A 22,154-nucleotide genomic window follows, 5' to 3' on the forward strand; every position below is an offset into this window, starting at 1 on the left:
GTGCTTTACTTCTCTGATTCTTTTACTAACCTCCCATTATTTTAATAACCCTGTGTAGCTGTAATATTGTTATTTCCATGTTACAGATGAAGAAATTGACTCTCAGAAAGGACAGGTAACTTGCCCAAAGTTACACCCCTAGTAGATGTTAAAAGTAGAAATTCAGTCTGGGTGCGGTAGTTCATGCCTATAATGCCAACACTTTGGGAGGCCGAACTGGAGGATAACTTAGCCTGGGAGTTCAGGACCAGCCTGGGGAGCAACGCAAGACCCAGTCTCTACACAAAATAAAAAAATAGCCAGGCATGGCAGTGTGCACCTATAGTCCCAGCTACTCAGGAGACTAAGGTGGGAGGATCACTTAAGCCCAGGAGGTTGAAGCTGCAGGGAGCCATGGTCATGTCACAGCAGTCCAGCCTCGGCAACAGAGCAAAACTCTGTCTCACATTATTATTATTTTATTATTACTTTTGAGACAGGGTCTCACTCTATTGCCTGGTCTGGAGTGCAGTGGTGTGATCATGGCTCACCACAGGATCAACCTCTGGGCTCAGATGATCCTCCTGCCTCTGTCTCCCAAGCAGCCAAGACTACAGGCACGCACCTCCATGCCTGGCTAATTTTTTGTATTTTTGGTAGAGACAGGGTTTTGCCATGTTGCCCAGGCTGGTCTTGAACTCCTGGTCTCAAGTGATCTGCCTGTCTTGGCCTCCCAAAGTGCTGGGATTACAGGCATGAGCCATTGCACCTGGCCACAGCGTTCATTTGTAAAAAGCTTTACTGAGATATAATTCATACATGATAATGCACATATTTGAAGTGTACAATTTGATATGTTTGACAAATGTATTCCACACTACAGATCCTTTTGAGTCCTCCCTGGTGTCCTGTGAATGATGAAGTGTCTCCAGTCCAGTGGGAGTAGGCACTATTACTGGCCCAGTGGTGCCCGGCACTGTTCCTTCCAATCCTTTTGGATAGTTCTTTCTTCATCCTCAAGTAGCTCCCTCACGTGAATGTGCTGATCAGTTCTCAGCTAAATACTCCAGGAGGACCCTCTGTGGATCTCTCTTCTTTCTCTGTGCTGCCCTCTCCTCTCCGGTACTCTGCTGTCCTGTGAACTCTAGCTGCCTTGGCCCCTCCATACTCTCAGCTCCATTTCTTCAACTCAGGAAGCCTGCCAACCTCTCCCTGCACCGCAGCCTGGAAACTCTTTCAAAGCAGTAAGCTTGGGGCAGTCACAAAGTTCACCTCTTTTATATCCTTTCTCTTTGGTGATTACTGTCCTTTGTTGCCTGATGTCCAGCATCCTGAAAATCATTATTTCATATCTTTTGTCGTTTAAAAAAACTGTTTCAAGTAAGAAGGTGAATCTAGTCCCTGACATACCAAGTTGACCAAAAGCAGAGGTCCCTCCAATGTTCTTTGCATGCCACTGACTTACATGCTCAAGAGAAATCTAGGAGTCATCCCTGACACCTTTTTCCCCTTTCCCACAGCCAGTCCATCAAGACTTATTCTCTGTCCTGGCCAGGCATGGTTCATGCCTGTAATCCCAGCACTTTGGGAGGCCAAGGCGGGTGGATTACTGAGGTCAGCAGTTTGAGACCAGCCTGGCCAACATGATGAAACCCCATCTCTACTAAAAATATAAAAATTAGCCAGGTGTGGTGGCAGGCACCTGTAACTCCAGCTATTCAGGAGGCTGAGGCAGGAGAATCATTTGAACAAGTGAGCCAAGATCACACCATTGCACTCCAGCCTGGGCAACAAGAGTGAAACTCCATCTAAAAAAAAAAAAAAAAAAAAAAGTGCCAGAAAATAAAATAAAAAATTTTAAAGGACATGGCCTTGTTTGAAGGGGCTCCCATTGGCCAAATCCAGGACAATCAAAATATTAGGTTGATGCATTAAAAGAATGTCAAAAACCATAATTCCTTTTGCACCAACCTAATAAAAGAATAGCAAAAATGGCTGGGTGCAGTGACTCGCGCCTGTAATCCCAGCACTTTGGAAGGCCAAGACAGGCAGATCACCTGAGGTCAGGAGTTCAAGACCAGCCAGGCCAACATGGCGAAACCCTGTCTCTACTAAAAATACAAAAATTAGTTGGGTATGGTGGTGCGCACCTGTAATCCCAGCTACTCAGGAAACTGAGACAGGAGAATCGCTTGAACCCAAGAGGCGGAGGTTGCAGTGAGCTGAGATCGCACCACTGCACTCCACCCTTGGGGACAGAGTGAGACTCTGTCTCAAAAAGAAAAAAAAAAAAGAATGGCAAAAACTGCAATGCTTTTGCAGTAACCTAATAAATAATGACAGTAATGGATTATAACTTATTGAACGAAATAAAAATCCACATGTGTATACTACTAATAAATACATACATTAATAAATAAGGGAGAAAGGAAGCCTTTTTTTCTTTTTTTCAGATGGAATCTCGCTCTGTCACCCAGGCTGGAGTGCAGTGGTGTGATCTTGGCTCACTGCAACCTCCGCTGGGTTCAAAGGATTCTCCTGCCTCAGCCTTCTGAGTAGCTGGGATTACAGGTGCACCACCATCATGCCTGGCTAATTTTTGTATTTGTAGTAGAGACAGAGTTTCACTGTGCTGGCCAGGTTGGTCTCAAACTCCTGACTTCAGGTGATTCACCTGTCTTGGCCTCCCAAAGTATTGGGATTACAGCCATGAGCCACCTTACCCGACTTTTTTTTTTTTTTTTTTTTTTTTTTGCCATAGAATGCCAATTAGTAAATTTCCAAGGAGTGATGGAGTTAGAAAAATCACCCTTTGGCATCATAGTAATAACTGAATCAGTCAAGAATCATCAATGGATGCTAAAACCTACTGGATGAAAGTTTAATGAGGAGGATAATTTCATAGTCTCAAAAGATCTTCTCACAAATTACTTAATAATCACAAAAGAAAAAATAATAACTTTTAGGTGGAGAAAGTAGGCAGACACAACCTTAACCAACTGGTTAAAATGAGCATCAATCAGTACACACTAATGATGTGATGTACTGAAAAGGATACATCATCACTTAGGTACTATATATAGCCTACCAAAAATGGACAACCTGAATCTACTCATGAAGAAGCATCAACCAAGCCCAACCCTGGCCAATATCCTTTTTAAAAAGTCAATTTAAAAACAAAGACCGAGAAACTGTTCCAGATTAAAGGGGACTAAGACACATGACAGCTAAATGCAATGCATGATCAAGGGTTGTATCCTAGACAAGAAAAATACAAAATTGCTATAAAGGACATTATTGGGATAATTATAGCAGAATTTAAATATAGAGTATATATTACATAATACTATATTAATGTTAAACTTCCTCATCTTTATAATTTTATAGTGCTTTTAAAAGGGAATGCCCTTTTTCTTCAAAAATAGATACTGAATGGCCAGGCACGGTGGCTCACGCCTGTAATCTCAGCACTTTGGGAGGCTGAGGCTGGTGGATCACCTGAGGTCAGAAGTTCGAGACCGGCCTGGCCAACATGGTGAAACCCCATCTTTACAAAATATACAAAAAATTAGCCAAGCGTGGTGGCGCATGCCTGTAGTCCCAGCTACTTGGGAGGCTGAGGCAGGAGAATTACGTGAGCCCGGGAGGCATAGGTTGCAGTGAGCCAAGATTGCGCTGCTACACTCCAGCCGGGGCGACAGAGCAAGACTCCGTTTCAAAAAAAAAAGAAAGAAAAAGAAATAAGGAAATAGATACTGAAGTCTTTAGGGGTAAAAGGTCATCTTGAAATTGACATTACCCTTTACCACTAAAAAAATACACACACACACACACACACACACACAGATAAGAGAGAGGGAAAGCAAAGGTGGCAAAATTAATGTATATGAGTGAATAGTATGGTAATTTTTTGTACTCTTCTTGAAACTTGTCTTGGCTAGGCACTGTGGCTCAGGCCTATAATCCCAGCACTTTGGGAGACCAAGGCAGGAGGATCACTTAAGCCCATGACTTTGAGACCAGCCTGAGCAACATGGCAAGACTCCATCTCTCTTTTTTTTTTTTTTTTTTTTTTTTTTTGAGACGGAGTCTTGCTCTGTCACCCAGGCAGGAGTGCAATGACATGATCTTGGCTCACTGCAACCTCCGCCTCCCGTGTTCAAGCGATTCTCCTGCCTCAGCCTCCCGAGTAGCTGGGATTACAGGTGTGCGCCACCACGCCCAACTAAGTTTTGTATTTTTAGTAGAAACAGGGTTTCACCATGTTGGCCAGGCTGGTCTTGAACGCCTGACCTCAGGTGATCCACCTGTCTCGGCCTCCCAAAGTGCTGGGATTACAAGCTTGAGCCACCACGCCCGGCTGACTCCATCTGTATTTTTAAAAATTATTTTTAGACCGGGCGCGGTGTCTCACACCTGTAATCCCAGCACTTTAGGAGGCCAAGGCAGGCGGATTACGGGGTCAGGAGATCGCGACCATCCTGGCTAACACAGTGAAACCCTGTCTCTACTAAAGAATACAAAAAATTAGTCGGGCGTAGTGGCGAGCGCCTATAGTCCCAGCTACTCAGGAGGCTGAGGCAGGAGAATGGCGTGAACCCAGGAGGCGGAGGTTGCAGTGAGCCGAAATTGCGCCACTGCACTCCAGCCTGGGCGACAGAGCAAGAAAAAAAAAAGTATTATATTTAAAAAGAAACTTTTTGGGTCAGACACAGTGGCTCATGCCTGTAATCCCAGCACTTTGGGAGGCTGAGGCGGGCAGATCACCTGAGGTCAGGAGTTCGAGACCAACCTGACCAACATGGAGAAACCCTGTCTTTACTAAAAATAAAAAATTAGCCAGGCCTGGGGTGGCACATGCTTGTAATCCCAGCTACTCGGGGGCCTGAGGCAGGAGAATTGCTTGAACCTGGGAGGTGGAGATTGCAGTGAGCTGAGATCATGCCATTGCACTCTAGCCTGGGCAACAAGAGTAGAACTCCTGGCTGGGCGCGGTGGCTCAAGCCTGTAATCCCAGCACTTTGGGAGGCCGAGACGGGTGGATCACGAGGTCAGGAGATCGAGACCATCCTGGCTAACACGGTGAAACCCTGTCTCTACTAAAAAATACAAAAAACTAGCCAGGCGAGGTGGCTGGCACCTGTAGTCCCAGCTACTCGGGAGGCTGAGGCAGGAGAATGGCGTGAACCCGGGAGGCGGAGCTTGCAGTGAGCTGAGATCCGGCCACTGCACTCCAGCCTGAGTGACAGAGCGAGACTCCGTCTCAAAAAAAAAAAAAAAAAATAGAGTAGAACTCCTGTCTCAAAAAAAAAAGAAAAGAAAAGAAAAGAAAGTAAAAAGAAACTTTTTTCTGAAAAAGTTACCCAGATAAGGCTGGGCACAGTGGCTCACGCCTGTAATCCTAGCACTTTGGGAGGCCAAGGCAGGCAGATCACAAGGTCAGGAGTTCAAGACCAGCCTGGCCATATGATGAAACCCTGTCTCTACTAAAACTACAAAAATTAGCCAGGTGTGGTGGCATGCGCCTGTAGTCCCAGCTACTCGGGAGGCTGAGGCAAAAGAATCACTTGAACCTGGGAGACAGAGGTTGCACTGAGCCGAGATTGTGCCACTCCACTCTAGCCTGGGCGACGGAGAGAGATTCCATCTCAAAAAAAAGAGTTACCCAGATAAGAGATGTAAATAAAATCTACAACAAGATACCACCTCATACCCGTTAGAATGGCTACTGCCAAAAAAACAGAAAATAAGTGTTGGCAAGGGCGTGGAGGTGTTAGAATGCTTGTGCACTGGTGGTGGGACTGTACAATGTTGTAGCCTTTGTGGAAAACAGTATGGAAGTTCCTCAAAAGATTAAAAATAGAAATACCAATCTCACTTCTGGGTATATTTAATATATCCAAAACAATTCAAAGCAGGATTTTTGTTGTTGTTGAGACAGGATCTCACTCTGTCACCCAGAGTGGAGTGCAGTGGCGTAATGTTGGCCCACTGCAACCTTCACCTCCCAGGCTCTAGCTGGGATTACAGGTGCTCACCACCACACCTGGCTAATTTTGTATTTCTTTGTAGAGATGGGATTTTGCCATGTTGCCCATGCTGATCTAAAACTCTGAGCTCAAGCAATCCACCCACCTCGGCCTCCCAAATTGCTGGGATTACAGGCATGAGCCACTCCGCCCAGCCCAGAGCAGGATCTTGAAGAGATATTTGCACGCCCATATTCATTGTAGCACTATTCACAATAGCCAAGAGGTGGAAGCAACCCAAATTATCCATCGATAGGTGAATGGATAAGGAAAAGGTGTATGCATGTGGTGCAATAGTATGCACCTTAAAGGAAATCCTGTCGCAAGCTATGACATGAATGAACCTCAAGGACATTATGCTTAATGAAATAAGCCAGTCACCAGAGGGCAAATAATGTATGATTCCACTCATGAAGTATCCAAAGTAGTCAAAATCATAGAAACAAAGTAGAGGATGGTTGCCAAGTGCTGGGGAGAGGTAAGGGGAAATTAGGATTTATTGGGTATAGTTTTAGTTTTGTAAGATGAAAAGTTCTAGAGATTTGTTGCAGAACAACGTGAATATACTTAACACTACTGAGCTATATGTTTAAAATGGTTAAGATGGTAAATTTAATGTTGCTTTTATTTTTAACCACAAAAACAAAAAAAAAGTTGCCCAGGTACTTCTGATGATAGCCAGGTTTTAGAAACTGGCAATAGCAGGTTGAAGGTATGGGAAATTTCCTGTCCCCTCTTCTTCTCTTTCCGCCTCACTCACCTTTTTTACCATAATGGTTTTAGTATTGTGTGAAACTAGTCCACTTAATAAAGGTAGACATAGAGCAGTTTCTCTATCTTCCCGACCTTGTATTTTGATTTTCCACAGATTGAAAAACTGAAACAGCAATTAAATGAAACAAAGGAAAAAGCCCAAGAGGAAAAGGATAAATTGGTGAGTTATCTATGTGTACTAATACTCCACTTACTGGATGGTCAGGTTTCTGGCAAGCTTAGGCATTTAAGACCCAATGACAGTGAGTGAGTAAGTTCTCTGGGCAGCCTAATGACCTTAAAGCTTGATTGTACAGAAATTCAAAAACAAGGCTGGGCATGATGACTCATGCCTGTAATCCCAACACTGTGGGACGCCAAGGCCTGGCCAACATGATGAAATCAGCTTGGCCAACATGATGAAATCGAGATCAGCCTGGCCAACATGATGAAACCCTATCTCTACTAAAAATTAAAAAATTAGCCAGGCATGGTGGTGCACACTTATAATCCCAGCTACTTGGGAGGCTGAGACAGCAGAATCGCTTGAACCCCGGAGGCAGAGGTTGCAGTGAGCTGAGATCACGCCATTGCACTCCAGCCTGGGTGAGAAGAGTGAAACTTCATTAAAAAAAAAAAAGCTATTGTAAAAAAACATATAATATTAAGATTGCTTCCTGATACTGAATTTGTTATTGTTTCTAGTGCTTTTCAGCGGGTGGAGCTAGGCAATGTAAGTTTTTTTAAATATTAAAAGAGATCATAACTCCATACTAGTACTTTCAGTTTAGATGCAGGAATACAGAATTTTTACTTAACTTTATCTCTGTCTCCTTTATCCCTTGACAAAAGTCCTTCTTCTTACTGATACCAATATAATTACCTAGTTGCTTAAACCCCAATATATCAATCTCAGAATACTAATATTACCACCAAAAATAAATTACTGAAAACAGTTTAAGATTTTGGGGGGCATTTTTCTCCCTTAGGATATATACCAATAAGGATCTATGATAAAATTGCAAGGTTTAAGAACCATTTGAAATTCTTTTCTATGAGGTTATTCCACCAACTCAACAACATATTTTGCTTTTGATTTTTAGAGGTTGGTTTTTTTTTTTTTTTCATTTTACTGTATTTATTTAATTTTTTTAGAGATGGGAGTTTTGCTATATTGCCCAGGCTGATCTTCAACTTCTGACCTCAAGCAGTTCTCCTTGCCTCAACCTCCTGAGTAGCTGAGACTACAGGCATATACCACCACACCTGACTTAGAGATTGCTTTTTAAAAAATTAGTTTTGCCTATAAAATTATGTAAAATATTTACATGGTTCCAAAGTCTGTAAAACAAGTTATATGCTGAGAAATCCAACTTCTTTTTTTTTTTTCCTTTTTTTTTAGATGGAGTCTCCCGTCACCCAGGCTGGAGTGCAGTGGCGCAATCTCTGCTCACTGCAAGCTCTGCCTATCGGGTTCACTCCATTTTCCTGCCTCAGCCTCCCGAGTAGCTGGGACTACAGGCGCCTGCCACCGTACCTGGCTAGTTTTTTGTATTTTTAGTAGAGATGGGGTTTCACTGTGTTAGCCAGGATGGTCTCGATCTCCTGAACTCTTGATCCGCCTGCCTCAGCCTCCCAAAGTGCTGAGAAATCCAACTCCTATCCATGTCTTTTCCACACTATCTTCTCCCTCTCCCTGTAGAAAACCATTTTATTTCTTTTGTGTTTTATCCTCTCTTTAAAAAAAGTTGCTAAAGAAATTGTTTCCTTATCGGAAAAGCTAAAAAAAAGTCATAAACATATATATACACATAGATTATATATAAGGAGATTATATATATAGATTATATATAAAATCTTTCTTAGATAAAAGGTAGCATGCAATATACATAGACCTGTACCTGCTTTTTTTATTTAACAGTATGCCTCGTTGATCACTCCATAGCAGTATGTAGAGACATTCCCTTTTTTGTTTTTTTTTTTTTTTTTTTGAGACAGGATCTCCCTCTGTTGCCCAAGCTGGAGTGCAGTGGCACAATCATAGCTCACTGTAACCTCAAACTACTGGGCTCAAGGGGTCCTCCCACCCCAGCCTCCGGAGTAGCTGGAACTATAGGCAAGTACCACTACACCTAGCTAAATTTTGTATTTTTTGTAGAGATGGGATCTCACTGTGTTACCCAGGCTGATCTTGAACTCCTGGCCTCAAGCAATCATCCCAGCTTGGCCTCCCAAAGTGTTGGAATTACAGGTGTAGGCCACCACGCCTGGCATCATTCCCTTTTATAGCTGTGTGATGATTATTATGTAGATGTATCATAGTTTATTCAAATGATCCCTGTCTTAGTTCAGGCTATTATGACAGAATACCATAGACTGAGGTGCTCAAACAACAAACATTTATTTCTCATCATTCTGGAGGCTAGAAGGTCAGGGTGCTAGCATGGTTGAGTTCTTGGTGGAGTCCCTTCTTCTGGTTCACAGGTGGCCACTTCCTGCTGGATCTTTACTTTTGTCAGAGAGAAAGCTCTGGTTTCTTCATCTCTTTCTTCACTAGTCCCATCATGGAGGCTCCACTCTCATGATCTCATCTAAACCTAACTACCTCCCAAAGGTCACACCTCCAAATACCATCACATTGGGGATTAGGGCTTCAACATAGGATTTTTTGGGTATACACATACAGCTCATAGCAGTCCCTTTTTGATGGGTAGTTGGATTGTTTCCAGTCTTTTTCTATTACAATGAATGTGCCAGTAAAGAGCATATATCTTTTCACATTTTGGCCATTATATCGTTGGGATAGATTCCTGTAAGAGGTATTGCTAGACCAAAGAAAAGTATATAATTGTTCTAGATATTGCCAAATTTCCCTTTATAGATACTGTACTGTTCTATAATACCATTAGCCATGCATGAGATTGCCTGTTTCCTCAGAGCTTTACCAACAGTCTTTTGTCAAAGTTGATTTTTTTTTTTTTTTTTTTGAGATAGAGTCTCACTCTTGTCTCCCAGGCTGGAGTGCAGTGGCGCGATCTCGGCTCACTGCAACCTCCGCCTCCTGGGTTCAAGTGATTCTCCTGCCTCTGCCTCCCCACTGGCTGGGATTACAGGCACCCGCCATCACACCTGGCTAATTTTTGTATTTTTAGTAGAGACAGGGTTTCACCATGTTGGCCAGGCTGGTCTTGAACTCCTGACCTAAAGTGATCTACCCACCTTGACCTCCCAAAGTGCTGGAATTACATGTGTGAGCTACTGTGCCTGGCTTCAAACTTGATTTTTGCAATGTGATAGGTGAGAAATGGTATTTCAGTGTCATTTCAATTTACATTTCTCTCTTTTTTTTTTTTTCTTTTTTTGAGATGGAGTCTTGCTCTGTCACCCAGGCTGGAGTGCAATGGCGCAATCTCAGCTCACTGCAACCTCCACCTCCCAGCTGCAACCTCCATCTCCCAGGTTCAATTGATTCTCCTGCCTCAGCCTCATGAGTAGCTGGGATTATAGGCACTTGCCACCACACCCGGCTAATTTTTGTATTTTTAGTAGAGGTGGGGTTTCACAATGTTGGCCAGGCTGGTCTCGAACTCCTGACCTCGTGATCCACCTGCCTCGGCCTCCCAAAGTGCTGGGATTATAGGCGTGAGCCACTGCACCCAGCCCAATTTATGTTTCTCTTATTCGGAGCTAGATTGGAAGGCAATTTGCATTTATTTTAGTACCTTTTGTTCGTTTGTTGTTATTGGCCTTTCCTTCTTCCCCACTTACTTTTCTCTGTCCTCTTACTTTCTCTTCCCTCTCCTCCTCCTGTTTCTCCTTCTCTTCCTCTCTTCTTTTATATCTCTTTCCCCTTTTCTCCCTCCTCCTCCTTCCTTATCCTCCTCCTTCCTCCTCCCTTCCTCTTTATTTATTAGGGATATTTACCACTCTCCCTTTGACTCCTAGCTAATTAATTTTAACTAGTTTGGGATGTTATTTATATTAGAGATAAAAGATGTATTTACTCTTCTCATATCCCTTTTTAATAAACATCTGCATTTTTTCCTTTCTATACAATCAGCTTATATAGAAACTTTTCAAAAATTTTTTCTTATTCAACACAAATGGTATCTTTTTACAGAAATGAAAACTTTATGCAAAAATAAAAGGAGGGCTGGGCATGGTGGCTCATGCCTGTAATCTCAGTACTTTGGGAGGCCAAGGCGGGTGGATCACCTGAGGTCAGGAGTTCAAGACCAGCCTGACCAACATTGTGAAACCCTGTCTCTACTAAAAAATACAAAAATTAGCTGGGCATGGTGGCAGGCAGCTGTAATCCCAGCTACTCGGGAGGCTGAGGCAGGGAGAATTGCTTGAACCTGGGAGGGCAGAGGTTGCAGTGAGCTGAGATCACGCCACTACACTCCAGCCTGGGCAACAGAGTCAGACTCCATCTCAAAAAAATAATAATAATAAAATACAAATAGAAAAAAAAAAAAAGGGGGTATTTCTTCAAAGAAGATATGCAAATGGATTAAGGCTTCAAATGAAACATGACTCTGTGGGACTTCTGTTCTTTTTCCTAACTTGTTTACCTCTTTTTTGAATACAGGAACAAAAGTATACCAGGCAAATCAATGAACTAGAGGGACAGTTCCATCAAAAAGCCAAAGAAATTGGCATGATTCACACAGAGCTGAAAGCAGTAAGACAATTCCAGAGGAGAAAAATCCAAGTGGAGAGAGAGTTAGATGATGTAAGTTTCATTCCTTTTTTACAAAAAGGAAATTAGAATTAACTATTTAATGCCTACAGAAGCCTTCACAAACATTTACTCCTGTGAGACAGCAAAGAATTCTCTTTGACATTTTAGAAATTATTTGAGAGAAAAAGGAGAAGACAGACTGGATGCCAAAGGTCTTGACTTTAGACTTCTCTTTTTCTAAGCACTGATTTCTTTGGGAACTCACCAAATCTCAGCCAAGACATCCTCCTGTGTTTATCAGCAGGTAACCCTATGGATTGACTTCAGTAAGAAACAAACTACAAGTTCTTACAAAACCTCAGGGAAAAAGTAGCAGACTTCTAAATAAAAATGTTTAGGCTGATGAATGATAGTTTTAGAGAAATTTAGAAGGCTCTATGGTAGGGGTCAGTGGGGTGAGAAACACTGAGTACTTTCAGAAAATTTATGTTACCTTGCTGTGCTCTTTCTCTTACTTTCCTTGGCTTGGAATATAGTTTTATTACATTACTGATAATTCAATAAGTGGCACAAGTGAGTACCAGGAACAAGTAGCTGAAATCAGCTTCGTAACTATAGGCAAGTTACTTAACTTTTCTATACCTTGGTTTTCTTATCTGTAAAATGGGATAGTAAGAGTTAGTATCTCAGCCAGGCATAGTGGCTTATGCCTGTAATCCCAGCACTTTGGAGGCCAAGGTAGGAGAATCTCTTGAGGCCAGGAGTTCAAGACTAGCCTAGGCAACATAGTGAAATCCCATCTCTACAAAAAATTTTTTTAAATTAGCCAGGCATGGTAGCTCATGCCTGTAGTTCCAGCAACTTGGGAGGCTGAGGTGGGAGGATCACTTGAGCCCAGGAGATTGAGGCTGCAGTGTGCTGTGATTGCACTACTGCACTCCAGCCTGGGTGACAGAATGAAACCATGTCTCAAAAATAAAGTAAAATAAGAGTTACTATTTCATAGAATTGTTATAGGATTAAATGAGTTAATATATGTAAAGTGCATAAAATAGCATGTCACATGGTAAAAATTATATAAACTGGTGTGCAGCTCTCTGTTAAAAAAAAGTCTTGATTTGTAGCATTTGCTGATTTCTCTGGAGGAAATACTTTAGTATAGCACAGGTTACAGTCATCTGTCTTAAGGCTTGATTGGAGCTTGAGGATCTGCTTCCAAGGAGGCACACTCAAGTGACTGTTAAGTTGGTGCTGGTGATTAGTGGGAGACCTCTCCTCCTATGAGCCTTTTTTTTTTTTTTTTTTTTTTTTGACACGGGGTCTTACTCCATCACCCAGGCTGGAGTGCAGTGGCACGATCTCAGCTCCCTGCAACCTCCGCCTCCTGGGTTCAAGCGATTCTGGCTGCCTCAGCCTCCCCAGTAACTGGGATTACAGGTGTACGCCAACACCCCCAGCTAATTTTTTTTTTTTTTTTTTTTTTTTTTTTTTTTTTTTTAGTAGAGTCAGGGTTTCACCGTGTTGGTAAGGCTGGTCTGGAACTCCTGACCTCAAGTGTTCTGGCCACCTCGGCCTCCCAAAGTGCTTGGATTACAGGCGTGAGCCGCTACGCTTAGTGCATATGGGCCCTTTTATAAACTGGTTGAGTGTTCTCATGACTTGGTGGATGACTTCACCCAGAGTGCATAATCTGAGCAAGATCTAGACAGAAGCTATCTTTTTCATGACCTAGGCTTCAAAGTCACATAGCATTACTTCTACCATATTTTATTATTAATAGTTAAAAGTGAATCCTTAAGTCTGGCCTACATTCCTAGCAGTGGGGAATTAGGTTCCATTATTTGAAGGGAAGAGTGCCAAAGAACTTGTAGACATATTTTAAAACTACCATACCACTACGGTCCAGTGTATACGCAGTTACAGAAATACTTTTAAAATTATCACAGTTCTTTTTTTTTTTTTTTTTGAGATGGAGTCTTGCTGTGTAGCCCATGCTAGAGTGCAGTGGCGCGATCTTGGCTCACTGCAACCTCCACCCACTGGGTTCAAGCAATTTTGGTGCTCAGCCTCCCAAGTAACAGGGACTGTAGGTGCATGTCACCGTGCTAAGCTAATTTTTTGTATTTTTAGTAGAGAGAAGGTTTCTCCATGTTGGCCAGGCTGGTCAAGAACTCCTGGCCTCAGGTGATCCACCTGCCTCGGCCTCCCAAAGTGCTGGGATTACAGTCATGAGCCACCACACCTGGCCTCTTTTTTTGTTTCTTTTTTTTTCTTGAGACAGAGCTCACTCTGTCACCCAGGTTGGAGTGCAGTGGTGCAGTCATGGCTCACTGCAGCCTCTACTTCCCTGGGCTCAAGTGATCCTCTTATTTCAGGCTCCTCAGCAGCTAGTACTACAGGCACGTACCACCACACCTGGCTAATTTTTTTTTTTTTTTTTTTTTTGAGATGGGGTTTCGCTCTTGCCGAGGCTGGTCTCAAACTCCTGGGCTCAAACAGTCTGCCTGCCTGGGCCTCCCAAAGTGCTAGGCTTATAGGCATAAGCCACCATGCCCAGCCACCTGTCTTTCAAAGTCTCAGCTCAAATTCATGTTCTCCATGAAGCCTTCCCCTAGAGTCCTGTTTCAAAGTAATAATTTTCGGCCAGGTGTGGTGGCTGATGCCTGTAATCCCAGCACTTTGGGAGGCCAAGGCAGGTGGATCACCTGAGGTCTGGAGTTCGAGACCAGCCTGACCAACATGGAGAAACCCTGTCTCTACTAAAAATACAAAATTAGCTGGGCCTGGTATGGCACATACCTGTAATCCCAGCTACTTGGGAGGATGAGGCAGGAGAATCACTTGAACCTGGAAGGCAGAGGTTGCAGTGAGCTGAGATCGCACCATTGCACTCCAGCCTGGGCAACAAGAGCAAAACTCCATTTCAAAAAAAAAAAAAGTAATAATTTTCTTTTCTGTGTGTTTCCATAGCATTTTCTATCTGTTTTATACCACTTAGCCCCATTCTGTCTTTTTTATCGTGTCTTTTTATGTACCTAAAGATATTGTCTTGATATTACATTTATTTATCATTTATCTTATCTCCCCTAATAGATTGCACTCATTTAAGACATGAATAGTGTTGTCCTTTGTATTCATTGAAATACAAGATACACAGTAACGTTGAATCAATCTTCGTTAAATGCTGAGTGGGTCTTTTGTTAAAAACATAAATGAAGGAATGTCAACTTTTCTGGAAGGAATACAAGTTATGTTTTATATGAAAATGCTGTAGATTGAATCAACATAATTAACTTTTCACAAACTCTTAAAATAGCCTATGTACAGGTATACATTCTGAATCAAAATGAATTAAGAACTAGTTGTGCATATTCAAGTAGGCCATGATATAATTTTTTTTAAGAACAGTGTTGCCACCTAGTGGAGAAATAGATTTCAGACCTTTCAAAGTGGGCCATTGAGGAAGACTTAAAATTCAAAAGATATTGGATTATGGGAAAAAATAAGGTGGTTCTGTGGAATCCCAAATGTAGCAGAATTGTGGCAGGTGTGAAGGCCCATGAATTTTAAATTAGGAGGTATACATTAGGGAAGAAAATTAATTATACTGCGTATATAGAATTCATTATACAAATTACAAAGAGAACTGTTAAATTGAGATTCTCAAAAGGTATTCAAGATATGTTTTAAAGAAAAAAATTATTTCTGGCTGGGCACAGTGGCTCATGCCTGTAATAACAGCACTTTCAGAGGCTAAGGTGGGAAAAACACTTGAGCCCAGGAGTTCAAGACCAGCCTAGGCCACGTGGCAAAACACCATCTCTACAAAAAAATCACTGCACTCCAGCCTGGGCAACAGAGCCAGATCCTGTCTCCAAAAAAAGGAAAAAAAAAGAAAGAAATGAAAAATTAAAAAATTATTTCCATGTACCTGATTAACAGAAGAAGCATATATTGCATATGTTGTTAGATTGCAGTTATTATTTTTTAAATAGTTTTAATCTTCTTTTGACAAAATGATAACACTCATTACAGCAAATTTAGTTTGGCTGATAAAATTAGAACATAAAAATACTCCATCCCTTATAATTACACCATGTAACCATTGTATAGTTTCTTTTTTCCTCTGCTGTAGAAACATCTAAAAATAACTATGTGTTATTTTTATAAAAGTGAAGTCATGATATAAATTGTTAATCTGATTTTTCACTTTATATATTGTGAACATTTTTCAATGCCATTAAACATTTTCTACAAAATTTTTTCAATAGATGCATGGAATTCCATTGGGTAGATACATCTTAATTTATTGATTGGTTGCCTGCTGTTGGACATTTGGACTTTTTCCTAATTTTCACTATTATAAACTGTGGGGATCATCTAAGGAATGAAATCTTTTTCTATATCTTTAGTTTTGTTTTTGTTTTTTTGAGACAGAGTTTCACTTTTATTGCCCAGGTTGGAGTGCAATGGCACAATTGGCTTACTGCAACTTCCGCCTCCTGGGTTCAAGCAATTCTTCTGCCTCAGCCTCCCAAGTAGCTGGGATTACAGGCATGTGGCACCACGCCCGGCTAATTTTTTTTTTTGTATTTAGTAGAGATGGGGGTTTCACCATGTTGGTCAGACTGGTCTTGAACTCCTGACCTCAGGTGATCCTCTGCCTCGGCCTCCCAAAGTGCTGAGATTGCAGGTGTAAGCCACTGTACCCGGCCTATATCTTTAGTTTTTAGGATAACTTCTTAGTAAAATTTATGGTTTAATGAACATGAACTTTTAAAGGTTTGTGATGTGTGCTGCCTACTTATCTTTTGAAAGCTTTATTAATTTATAGATTTTTGAGGGAGTCTAATGGTAGATGAAAAATCCATCTCCACATACCATGGGATAGTAGATATTTTTATAAACTTGTATGTTGATACTAATTTTGAAAGTCTTGTTAATGTTGTCTCTCTCTCTCTCTTCCAAAACATCTTTTTTTTTTTTTTTTTTTTTTAAAGACTAATCTCGCTCTGTTGCCCAGGTTGGAGCAATCTGGGCTCACTGCAGTCTCTGCCTCCTGGGCCCAAATGATTCTCCCACCTCAGCCTCAGTTCTGGAGTAGCTGGAACTATAGGTGTGCACCACCACATTCAGCTAATTTTTGTATTTTTTGTAGACAGGGTTTAGCCATGTTGCCCAGTCTGGTCTCAAACTTCTTCAAGCAATCTGCCCACCTTAGCCTCCCAAAGTGCTGGGATTACAGGTGTGAGCCACCGTGCTCAGCCTCCTAATATTTTTGAACCATCATTGACTGCAGTTATCTGAAACTGCAAAAAGTGAAACTGCACATAAGGGGGACTACTGTACTAATGTTATCAATCTGTAGAAGATTGAGGGAAATTTGGTACTCAGAGGCAGGAACACAGATTTTTTTCTGTGTGTTCAGGATTAAGAGGTAATGTATAACAGAAAACGTTTCCTTATTGATAATTTCTGAGTATATGACCAATGAACCCTATTTTCTATTGACCATTTTTGTTTGTTATTTTAATTTTAGCTGAAGGAGAATTTAAGAAACACAGAGCGGATACATCAGGAGACTCTTAGAAGACTGGAAAGCAGATTTTTTGAAGAAAAGGTACAGATTATTAGGGTTAATTTAAAATGTTTTGTTTACTAGAGCAACATAAGTATATTTATATGCATTCTGAAACATCAACCTTCCATTTGGTATCTTAATATAAGATTAGAAGATCGTAGGCCGGGCGCGGTGGCTCAAGCCTGTAATCCCAGCACTTTGGGAGGCCAAGACGGGCGGATCATGAGGTCAGGAGATTGAGACCATCCTGGCTAACAAGGTGAAACCCCATCTCTACTAAAAAATACAAAAAATTAGCCGGGTGTGGTGGCAGGCGCCTGTAGTCCCAGCTACTCGGGAGGCTGAGGCAGGAGAATGGCGTGAACCCGGGAGCTGGACCTTGCAGTGAGCTGAGATCGCGCCACTGCACTCCAGCCTGGGCCACAGAGCCAGACTCGGTCTCAAAAAAAAAAAAAAAAAAGATTAGAAGATTGTTACTAAATTATAGCACAATAAAATCAGGGAAAATAAAACCTTCTAGAAATCTCAATACCTAGTCCTTGTTTTCATTCCCATTCAGAAATTCTTGTCCTCTTCTGAAGGCTTTGGGACATGTCTCCCTCAGCTTGATACTCCCCTGGTAAGACTCCATTATATAGGGAATGTACTCCATTATATAGGGAAGATGGGAGTGGAGAAGTCACTCTCATATGTGTGCAAAGATGTTTCCTTAGTCAAGCTGAGGTAAAGACGCTAATAAAAAATGTTGCTTAGGCTGGGCACGGTGGTTCATGCCTGTAATCCCAGCATTTTGGGAGGCCAAGGTAGGTGGATCATCTGAGGTCAGGAGTTTGAGACCAGCCTGATCCTATCTCTACAAAAATACAAAAATTAGCCAGGCGTGGTGGCACGTGCCTGTAGTCCCAGCTACTCAGGAGGCTGAGGCAGGAGAATTGCTTGAACTTAGGAGGCAGAGGTTGCAGTGAGGCGAGATTGCACCACTGCACTCCATCCTGGGTGGTAGAGCAAGACTCCTTCTCAAAAAAAAAAAAAAAAAAGTTCCTTAGCACAACACAGCTTCCAACTTTTTCTGTGTTTCTGAAGTTAACTCTCCAAATTGTGGGAAGTACATTGGAACACTTCTACAGAATCCTTTCAGAGGACTCGTGGTTGTTCTTTCATCTTTTCTTTAATTTTTTATTCTTAGGGAAGAATTAAATAGATTCTTTCAGAAATTGGTAGGAATGTAGGCACTTGAGGGTGGGGCAAATGAGGTTTTGTTTGGTTACTTGTTTGTTTGTTTGTTTGTTTGAGACAGGGTCTTGTTCTGTCGCCCAGGCTGGAGTGCAGTGGCGCAATCACAGCTCACTGCAGCCTTGACCTCCACTTCCTGGATTCAAGCAATCCTCCTACCTCAGCCTCCTAAGTAGTTGGGGCTACAGGCATGTATCATCACACCTAGCTAATTTTTATTTTTTGTAGAAATGAGGTCTTACTGGGCCTGGCATGGTGGCTCACACCTGTAATCCCAGCACTTTGGGAGGCCAGGGTGGGTGGATCACTTGAGGCCAGGAGTTTGAGACCAGCCTAGCCAACATGGTGAAACCTCATCTCTACTAAAAATACAAAAATTAGCCAGGCATGGTGGTGTGCACCTGTAATCCCAGCTACTCAGGAGGCTGAGGCAGGAGAATTGCTTGAACCCCGGAGGCAGTGGTTGCAGTGAACCAAGACTACTCCACTGCACTCCATCCTGGGTGATAAAGCGAGACTGTCTCAAATAACAACAACAACAACAACAAACTGAAATGGGGTCTCACTGTGTTGCTGGTCTCAAACTCCCAGGCTCCAGCAGTCCTTCCACCTTGACCTCCCAAAGTGTTGGGATTACAGGCATAAGCCACCATGCCCTGCTCCTATGGGGTTTAGATAAAAGGAATTGCTATAGAAAGTGGCTCTAGGTTTCCAGTTTGTGTATAGAATAACCAGGAAGAAATGGGGCAAGAGCAGCACCCTGGTGCTTTCCCTCTGAGACCCTCCCTGGCACTGTCAGGAATGGAAGCCCTCAGGAATAGGCTGTTCTCAGGAGCCTATTCCACCCTAATCTTGATCTCTTTTCTACTTGGTGTAGAAAGTAAAGGTTAGAAAGAGTTGATCAGTTTACAGAATACCTAAGTAACAGTGCTTATGTAAACAGGATTTTTATATGTGAGAGCAGATGGCTGCTGACCTTTCCTTCATGGTTACAAGACAGTTACTGCAGTTTGAAGCTTTGTGTTCAAGACAAGAAGGGAGACTCCAGCTGTGTCTGTCCCTTTTATCTGGAAGCCATAACAACTTTCCCAGAAGCCGCTAGCACATTTCATCTTACATATCACTGACCAGAACCATGTTATAAAGAATGCTGGGTGGCACACACTGTCGTTCCACCTACTGTGGAGACTGAGGCTCGAGGATTGCTTGAGCCCAGTAATTCGGGGCTGCAATTATCCATGATTGTGTCACTGTATTCCAGCCTGGATGACAGAGCAAGGCCCTGTTCTCTCTCTCTCTCTCTCTCTCTCTCTCTCTCTTTCTGTTTCTCTCTCTCTCATACATACATACACACATACACACACACACACACACTACTGGGAAAGTGAATGTTTTGTTTTCCTTGCCACTAGTGGAAGCTGGGAAGGAAAAAGAAGGATGGGAATGAATGTTCACATCACAGTAGGGTCTGCTTTCCCATGTTAGGTGTAAACTTTGTGGATATTTCTCCTGTGCTGGTTTGAGCCCTGGTGCTGCTGCTTCATGGCATTGGGCTTTCCAATAGGCCTGTTCACTTACTTCATACCTCAGCATGCCCCAACCGGCCATATAAAGGATTTCCCAGGTCATTAGTGTTTGTTTGATTTTCCCATTTATTTCTTTCTGTTCTTTGAATCACAAAGCCCTGTCCTACACACACACACACACACACACACACACACACACACATATTTTAAGACAGAGTCTCACTCTGTCACCCAGGATGGAGTGCAGTGGCATGATCTCGACTCACTGCAACCTCTGCCTCCTGGGTTCAGTTGATTCTCCTGCCTCAGCCTCCTGAGTAGCTAATTTTTGTATTTTTAGTAGAGACGGGGTTTCACCATGTTGGCCAGGCTGGTCTCGAACTCCTGACCTCAGGTGACCTGCCCACTTCGGCCTCCCAAAGTGTAGGATTATAGGCATGAGCCACCACTCCTGGCCTCTACATCCATATTTTTATATTGCTAGTCCCTCTTTCTGGCATGCTGTTCCTCCAGCTCTGGATCATTCTTATTTAGAGCTCAAATATCATTTCTTTAGAGAGAGATTTCCTAAACTCTAAACTAAAATGAGGCTGGGCACAGTGGCTCACGCCTATAATCCTAGCACTTTGGGAGGCCAAGGCTGGTGGATCACTTGAGGACAGGAGTTTGTGACCAGCCTGGTCAACATAGTGAAACCCTTTCTCTACTAAAAATACAAAAATTAGGCCGGGCGCGGTGGCTCAAGCCTGTAATCCCAGCACTTTGGGAGGCCGAGACGGGCGGATCACGAGGTCAGGAGATCGAGACCATCCTGACTAACACGGTGAAACCCCGTCTCTACTAAAAAATACAAAAAACTAGCTGGGCGAGGTGGCGGGCGCCTGTAGTCCCAGCTACTCGGGAGGCTGAGGCAGGAGAATGGCGGGAACCCGGGAGGCGGAGCATGCAGTGAGCTGAGATCCGGCCACTGCACTCCAGCCTGGGTGACAGAGCGAGACTCTGTCTCAAAAAAAAAAAAAAAAAAAAAAAAAAAAAAAAAATACAAAAATTAGCTGGGCATGGTGGTGCACGCCTGTAGTCCCAGCTACTCCAGAGGCTGAGACATGAGAATCGCCTGAACTCAGGAGACAGATGTTGCAGTGAGCCGAGATCGTGCCACTGCACTCCAGCCTGGGTGACAGAATGAGACTCTGTCTCAAAAATAAGAATAAATAAATAATAAAATGACCTCCTCTAGTTACTATCTACCTTATTACCCCATTTATTTTATTGATAGCATTTATCACAGTCTATAAATTATTTTTATTTGTTTACTTGTTAGGAGACTGTATAGCATCAGATTGCCTGCATATAAATCCCTGCTCTGCCACTTACTAGCTTTGTGACTTTGGGCAAGTCACCAACCTCTTCTCTTTTTTTTTTTTTTTTTTTTTTTTTAAGACAGAGTCACCCAGGCTGGAGTGCAGTGGCACAATCATGGCTCACTGCAGCCTCCACCTCCCAGTCTCATACAATCCTCCTGTCTCAGTCTTCCGAGTAGCAGGACCACAGGTACACACCACCATGCCTAATTTAAAAAAATTGTTTTTTGGCTGGGCATGGTAGCTCACGCCTGTAATCCCAGCACTTTGGGAGGCTGAGGCAGGTGGCTCACCTGAGGTCAGGAGCTTAAGACCAGCCCGGCCAACATGCTGAAACTCTGTCTCTACAAAAATACAAATATTAGCTGGGCATGGTGGTAGGTGCCTGTAATCACAGGTACTCGGGAGGGTGAGGTGAAAGAACCAATCGAACCCGGGAGGCAGAGGTTGCAGTGAGCTGAGATCACGCCATCGTACTCCAGCCTGGGCAACAGAGGGAGACTCCCAGAGATGGGGAGTCCTAGAGCTGGGTTCTAACTCCTGAGCTCCAGTCATCCCACCTTGGCCTCCCAAAGTGCTAGGATTACAGACATGAGCCAGCACGCCTGGCCAACCTTTCTTTTTCTGTTTCCTTAGTCCCTGCTTTTGGGCATAATAGTAGTATCTATATTACAGGGTTGCTGTGATAGATAAATGATACATGTAATGTTCTTAAAACTGTTCCTGGCACATAGTAAATGCTCAAAATATGATAATTATTGCTTATTGTTTAGATTTCACCCTAGAATATAAGCTTCATGAGATCAGGGACCTTGTCTGTTTTGTTCACCACAGAATTTCAGTATCTAAAACAATCTGGTAATTATTAGTGCACATAGTATTCTTTTATTTTTTATTTATTTATTTACTTTCTTGAGATGGAGTTTCGCTCTTGTTGCCCAGCCTGGAGTGCAATGGCGCGATCTCGGCTCATCGCAACCTCTGCCTCCCGGGGTCAAGTGATCCTCC

At 42.7% G+C, this 22,154-nt stretch overlaps 1 protein-coding gene across 2 annotated transcripts in view; it reads left to right on the plus strand.

The window, feature by feature from the left end:
- Nucleotides 1-22,154, plus strand: part of BBOF1 (basal body orientation factor 1) — a 46,305-nt gene that overhangs the window by 5,108 nt on the left and 19,043 nt on the right. For both annotated transcript variants that reach the window (XM_025392036.1, XM_025392035.1), the window contains exons 3-5: nucleotides 6,877-6,942; nucleotides 11,353-11,496; nucleotides 16,985-17,065. In XM_025392036.1, coding sequence (XP_025247821.1) covers nucleotides 6,877-6,942; nucleotides 11,353-11,496; nucleotides 16,985-17,065 — 291 coding nt within the window. The remainder of the gene's footprint in view (nucleotides 1-6,876; nucleotides 6,943-11,352; nucleotides 11,497-16,984; nucleotides 17,066-22,154) is intronic.

The sequence above is a fragment of the Theropithecus gelada genome, chromosome 7b (genome assembly GCF_003255815.1).
Source record: "Theropithecus gelada isolate Dixy chromosome 7b, Tgel_1.0, whole genome shotgun sequence".
NCBI lineage: Eukaryota > Metazoa > Chordata > Mammalia > Primates > Cercopithecidae > Theropithecus > Theropithecus gelada.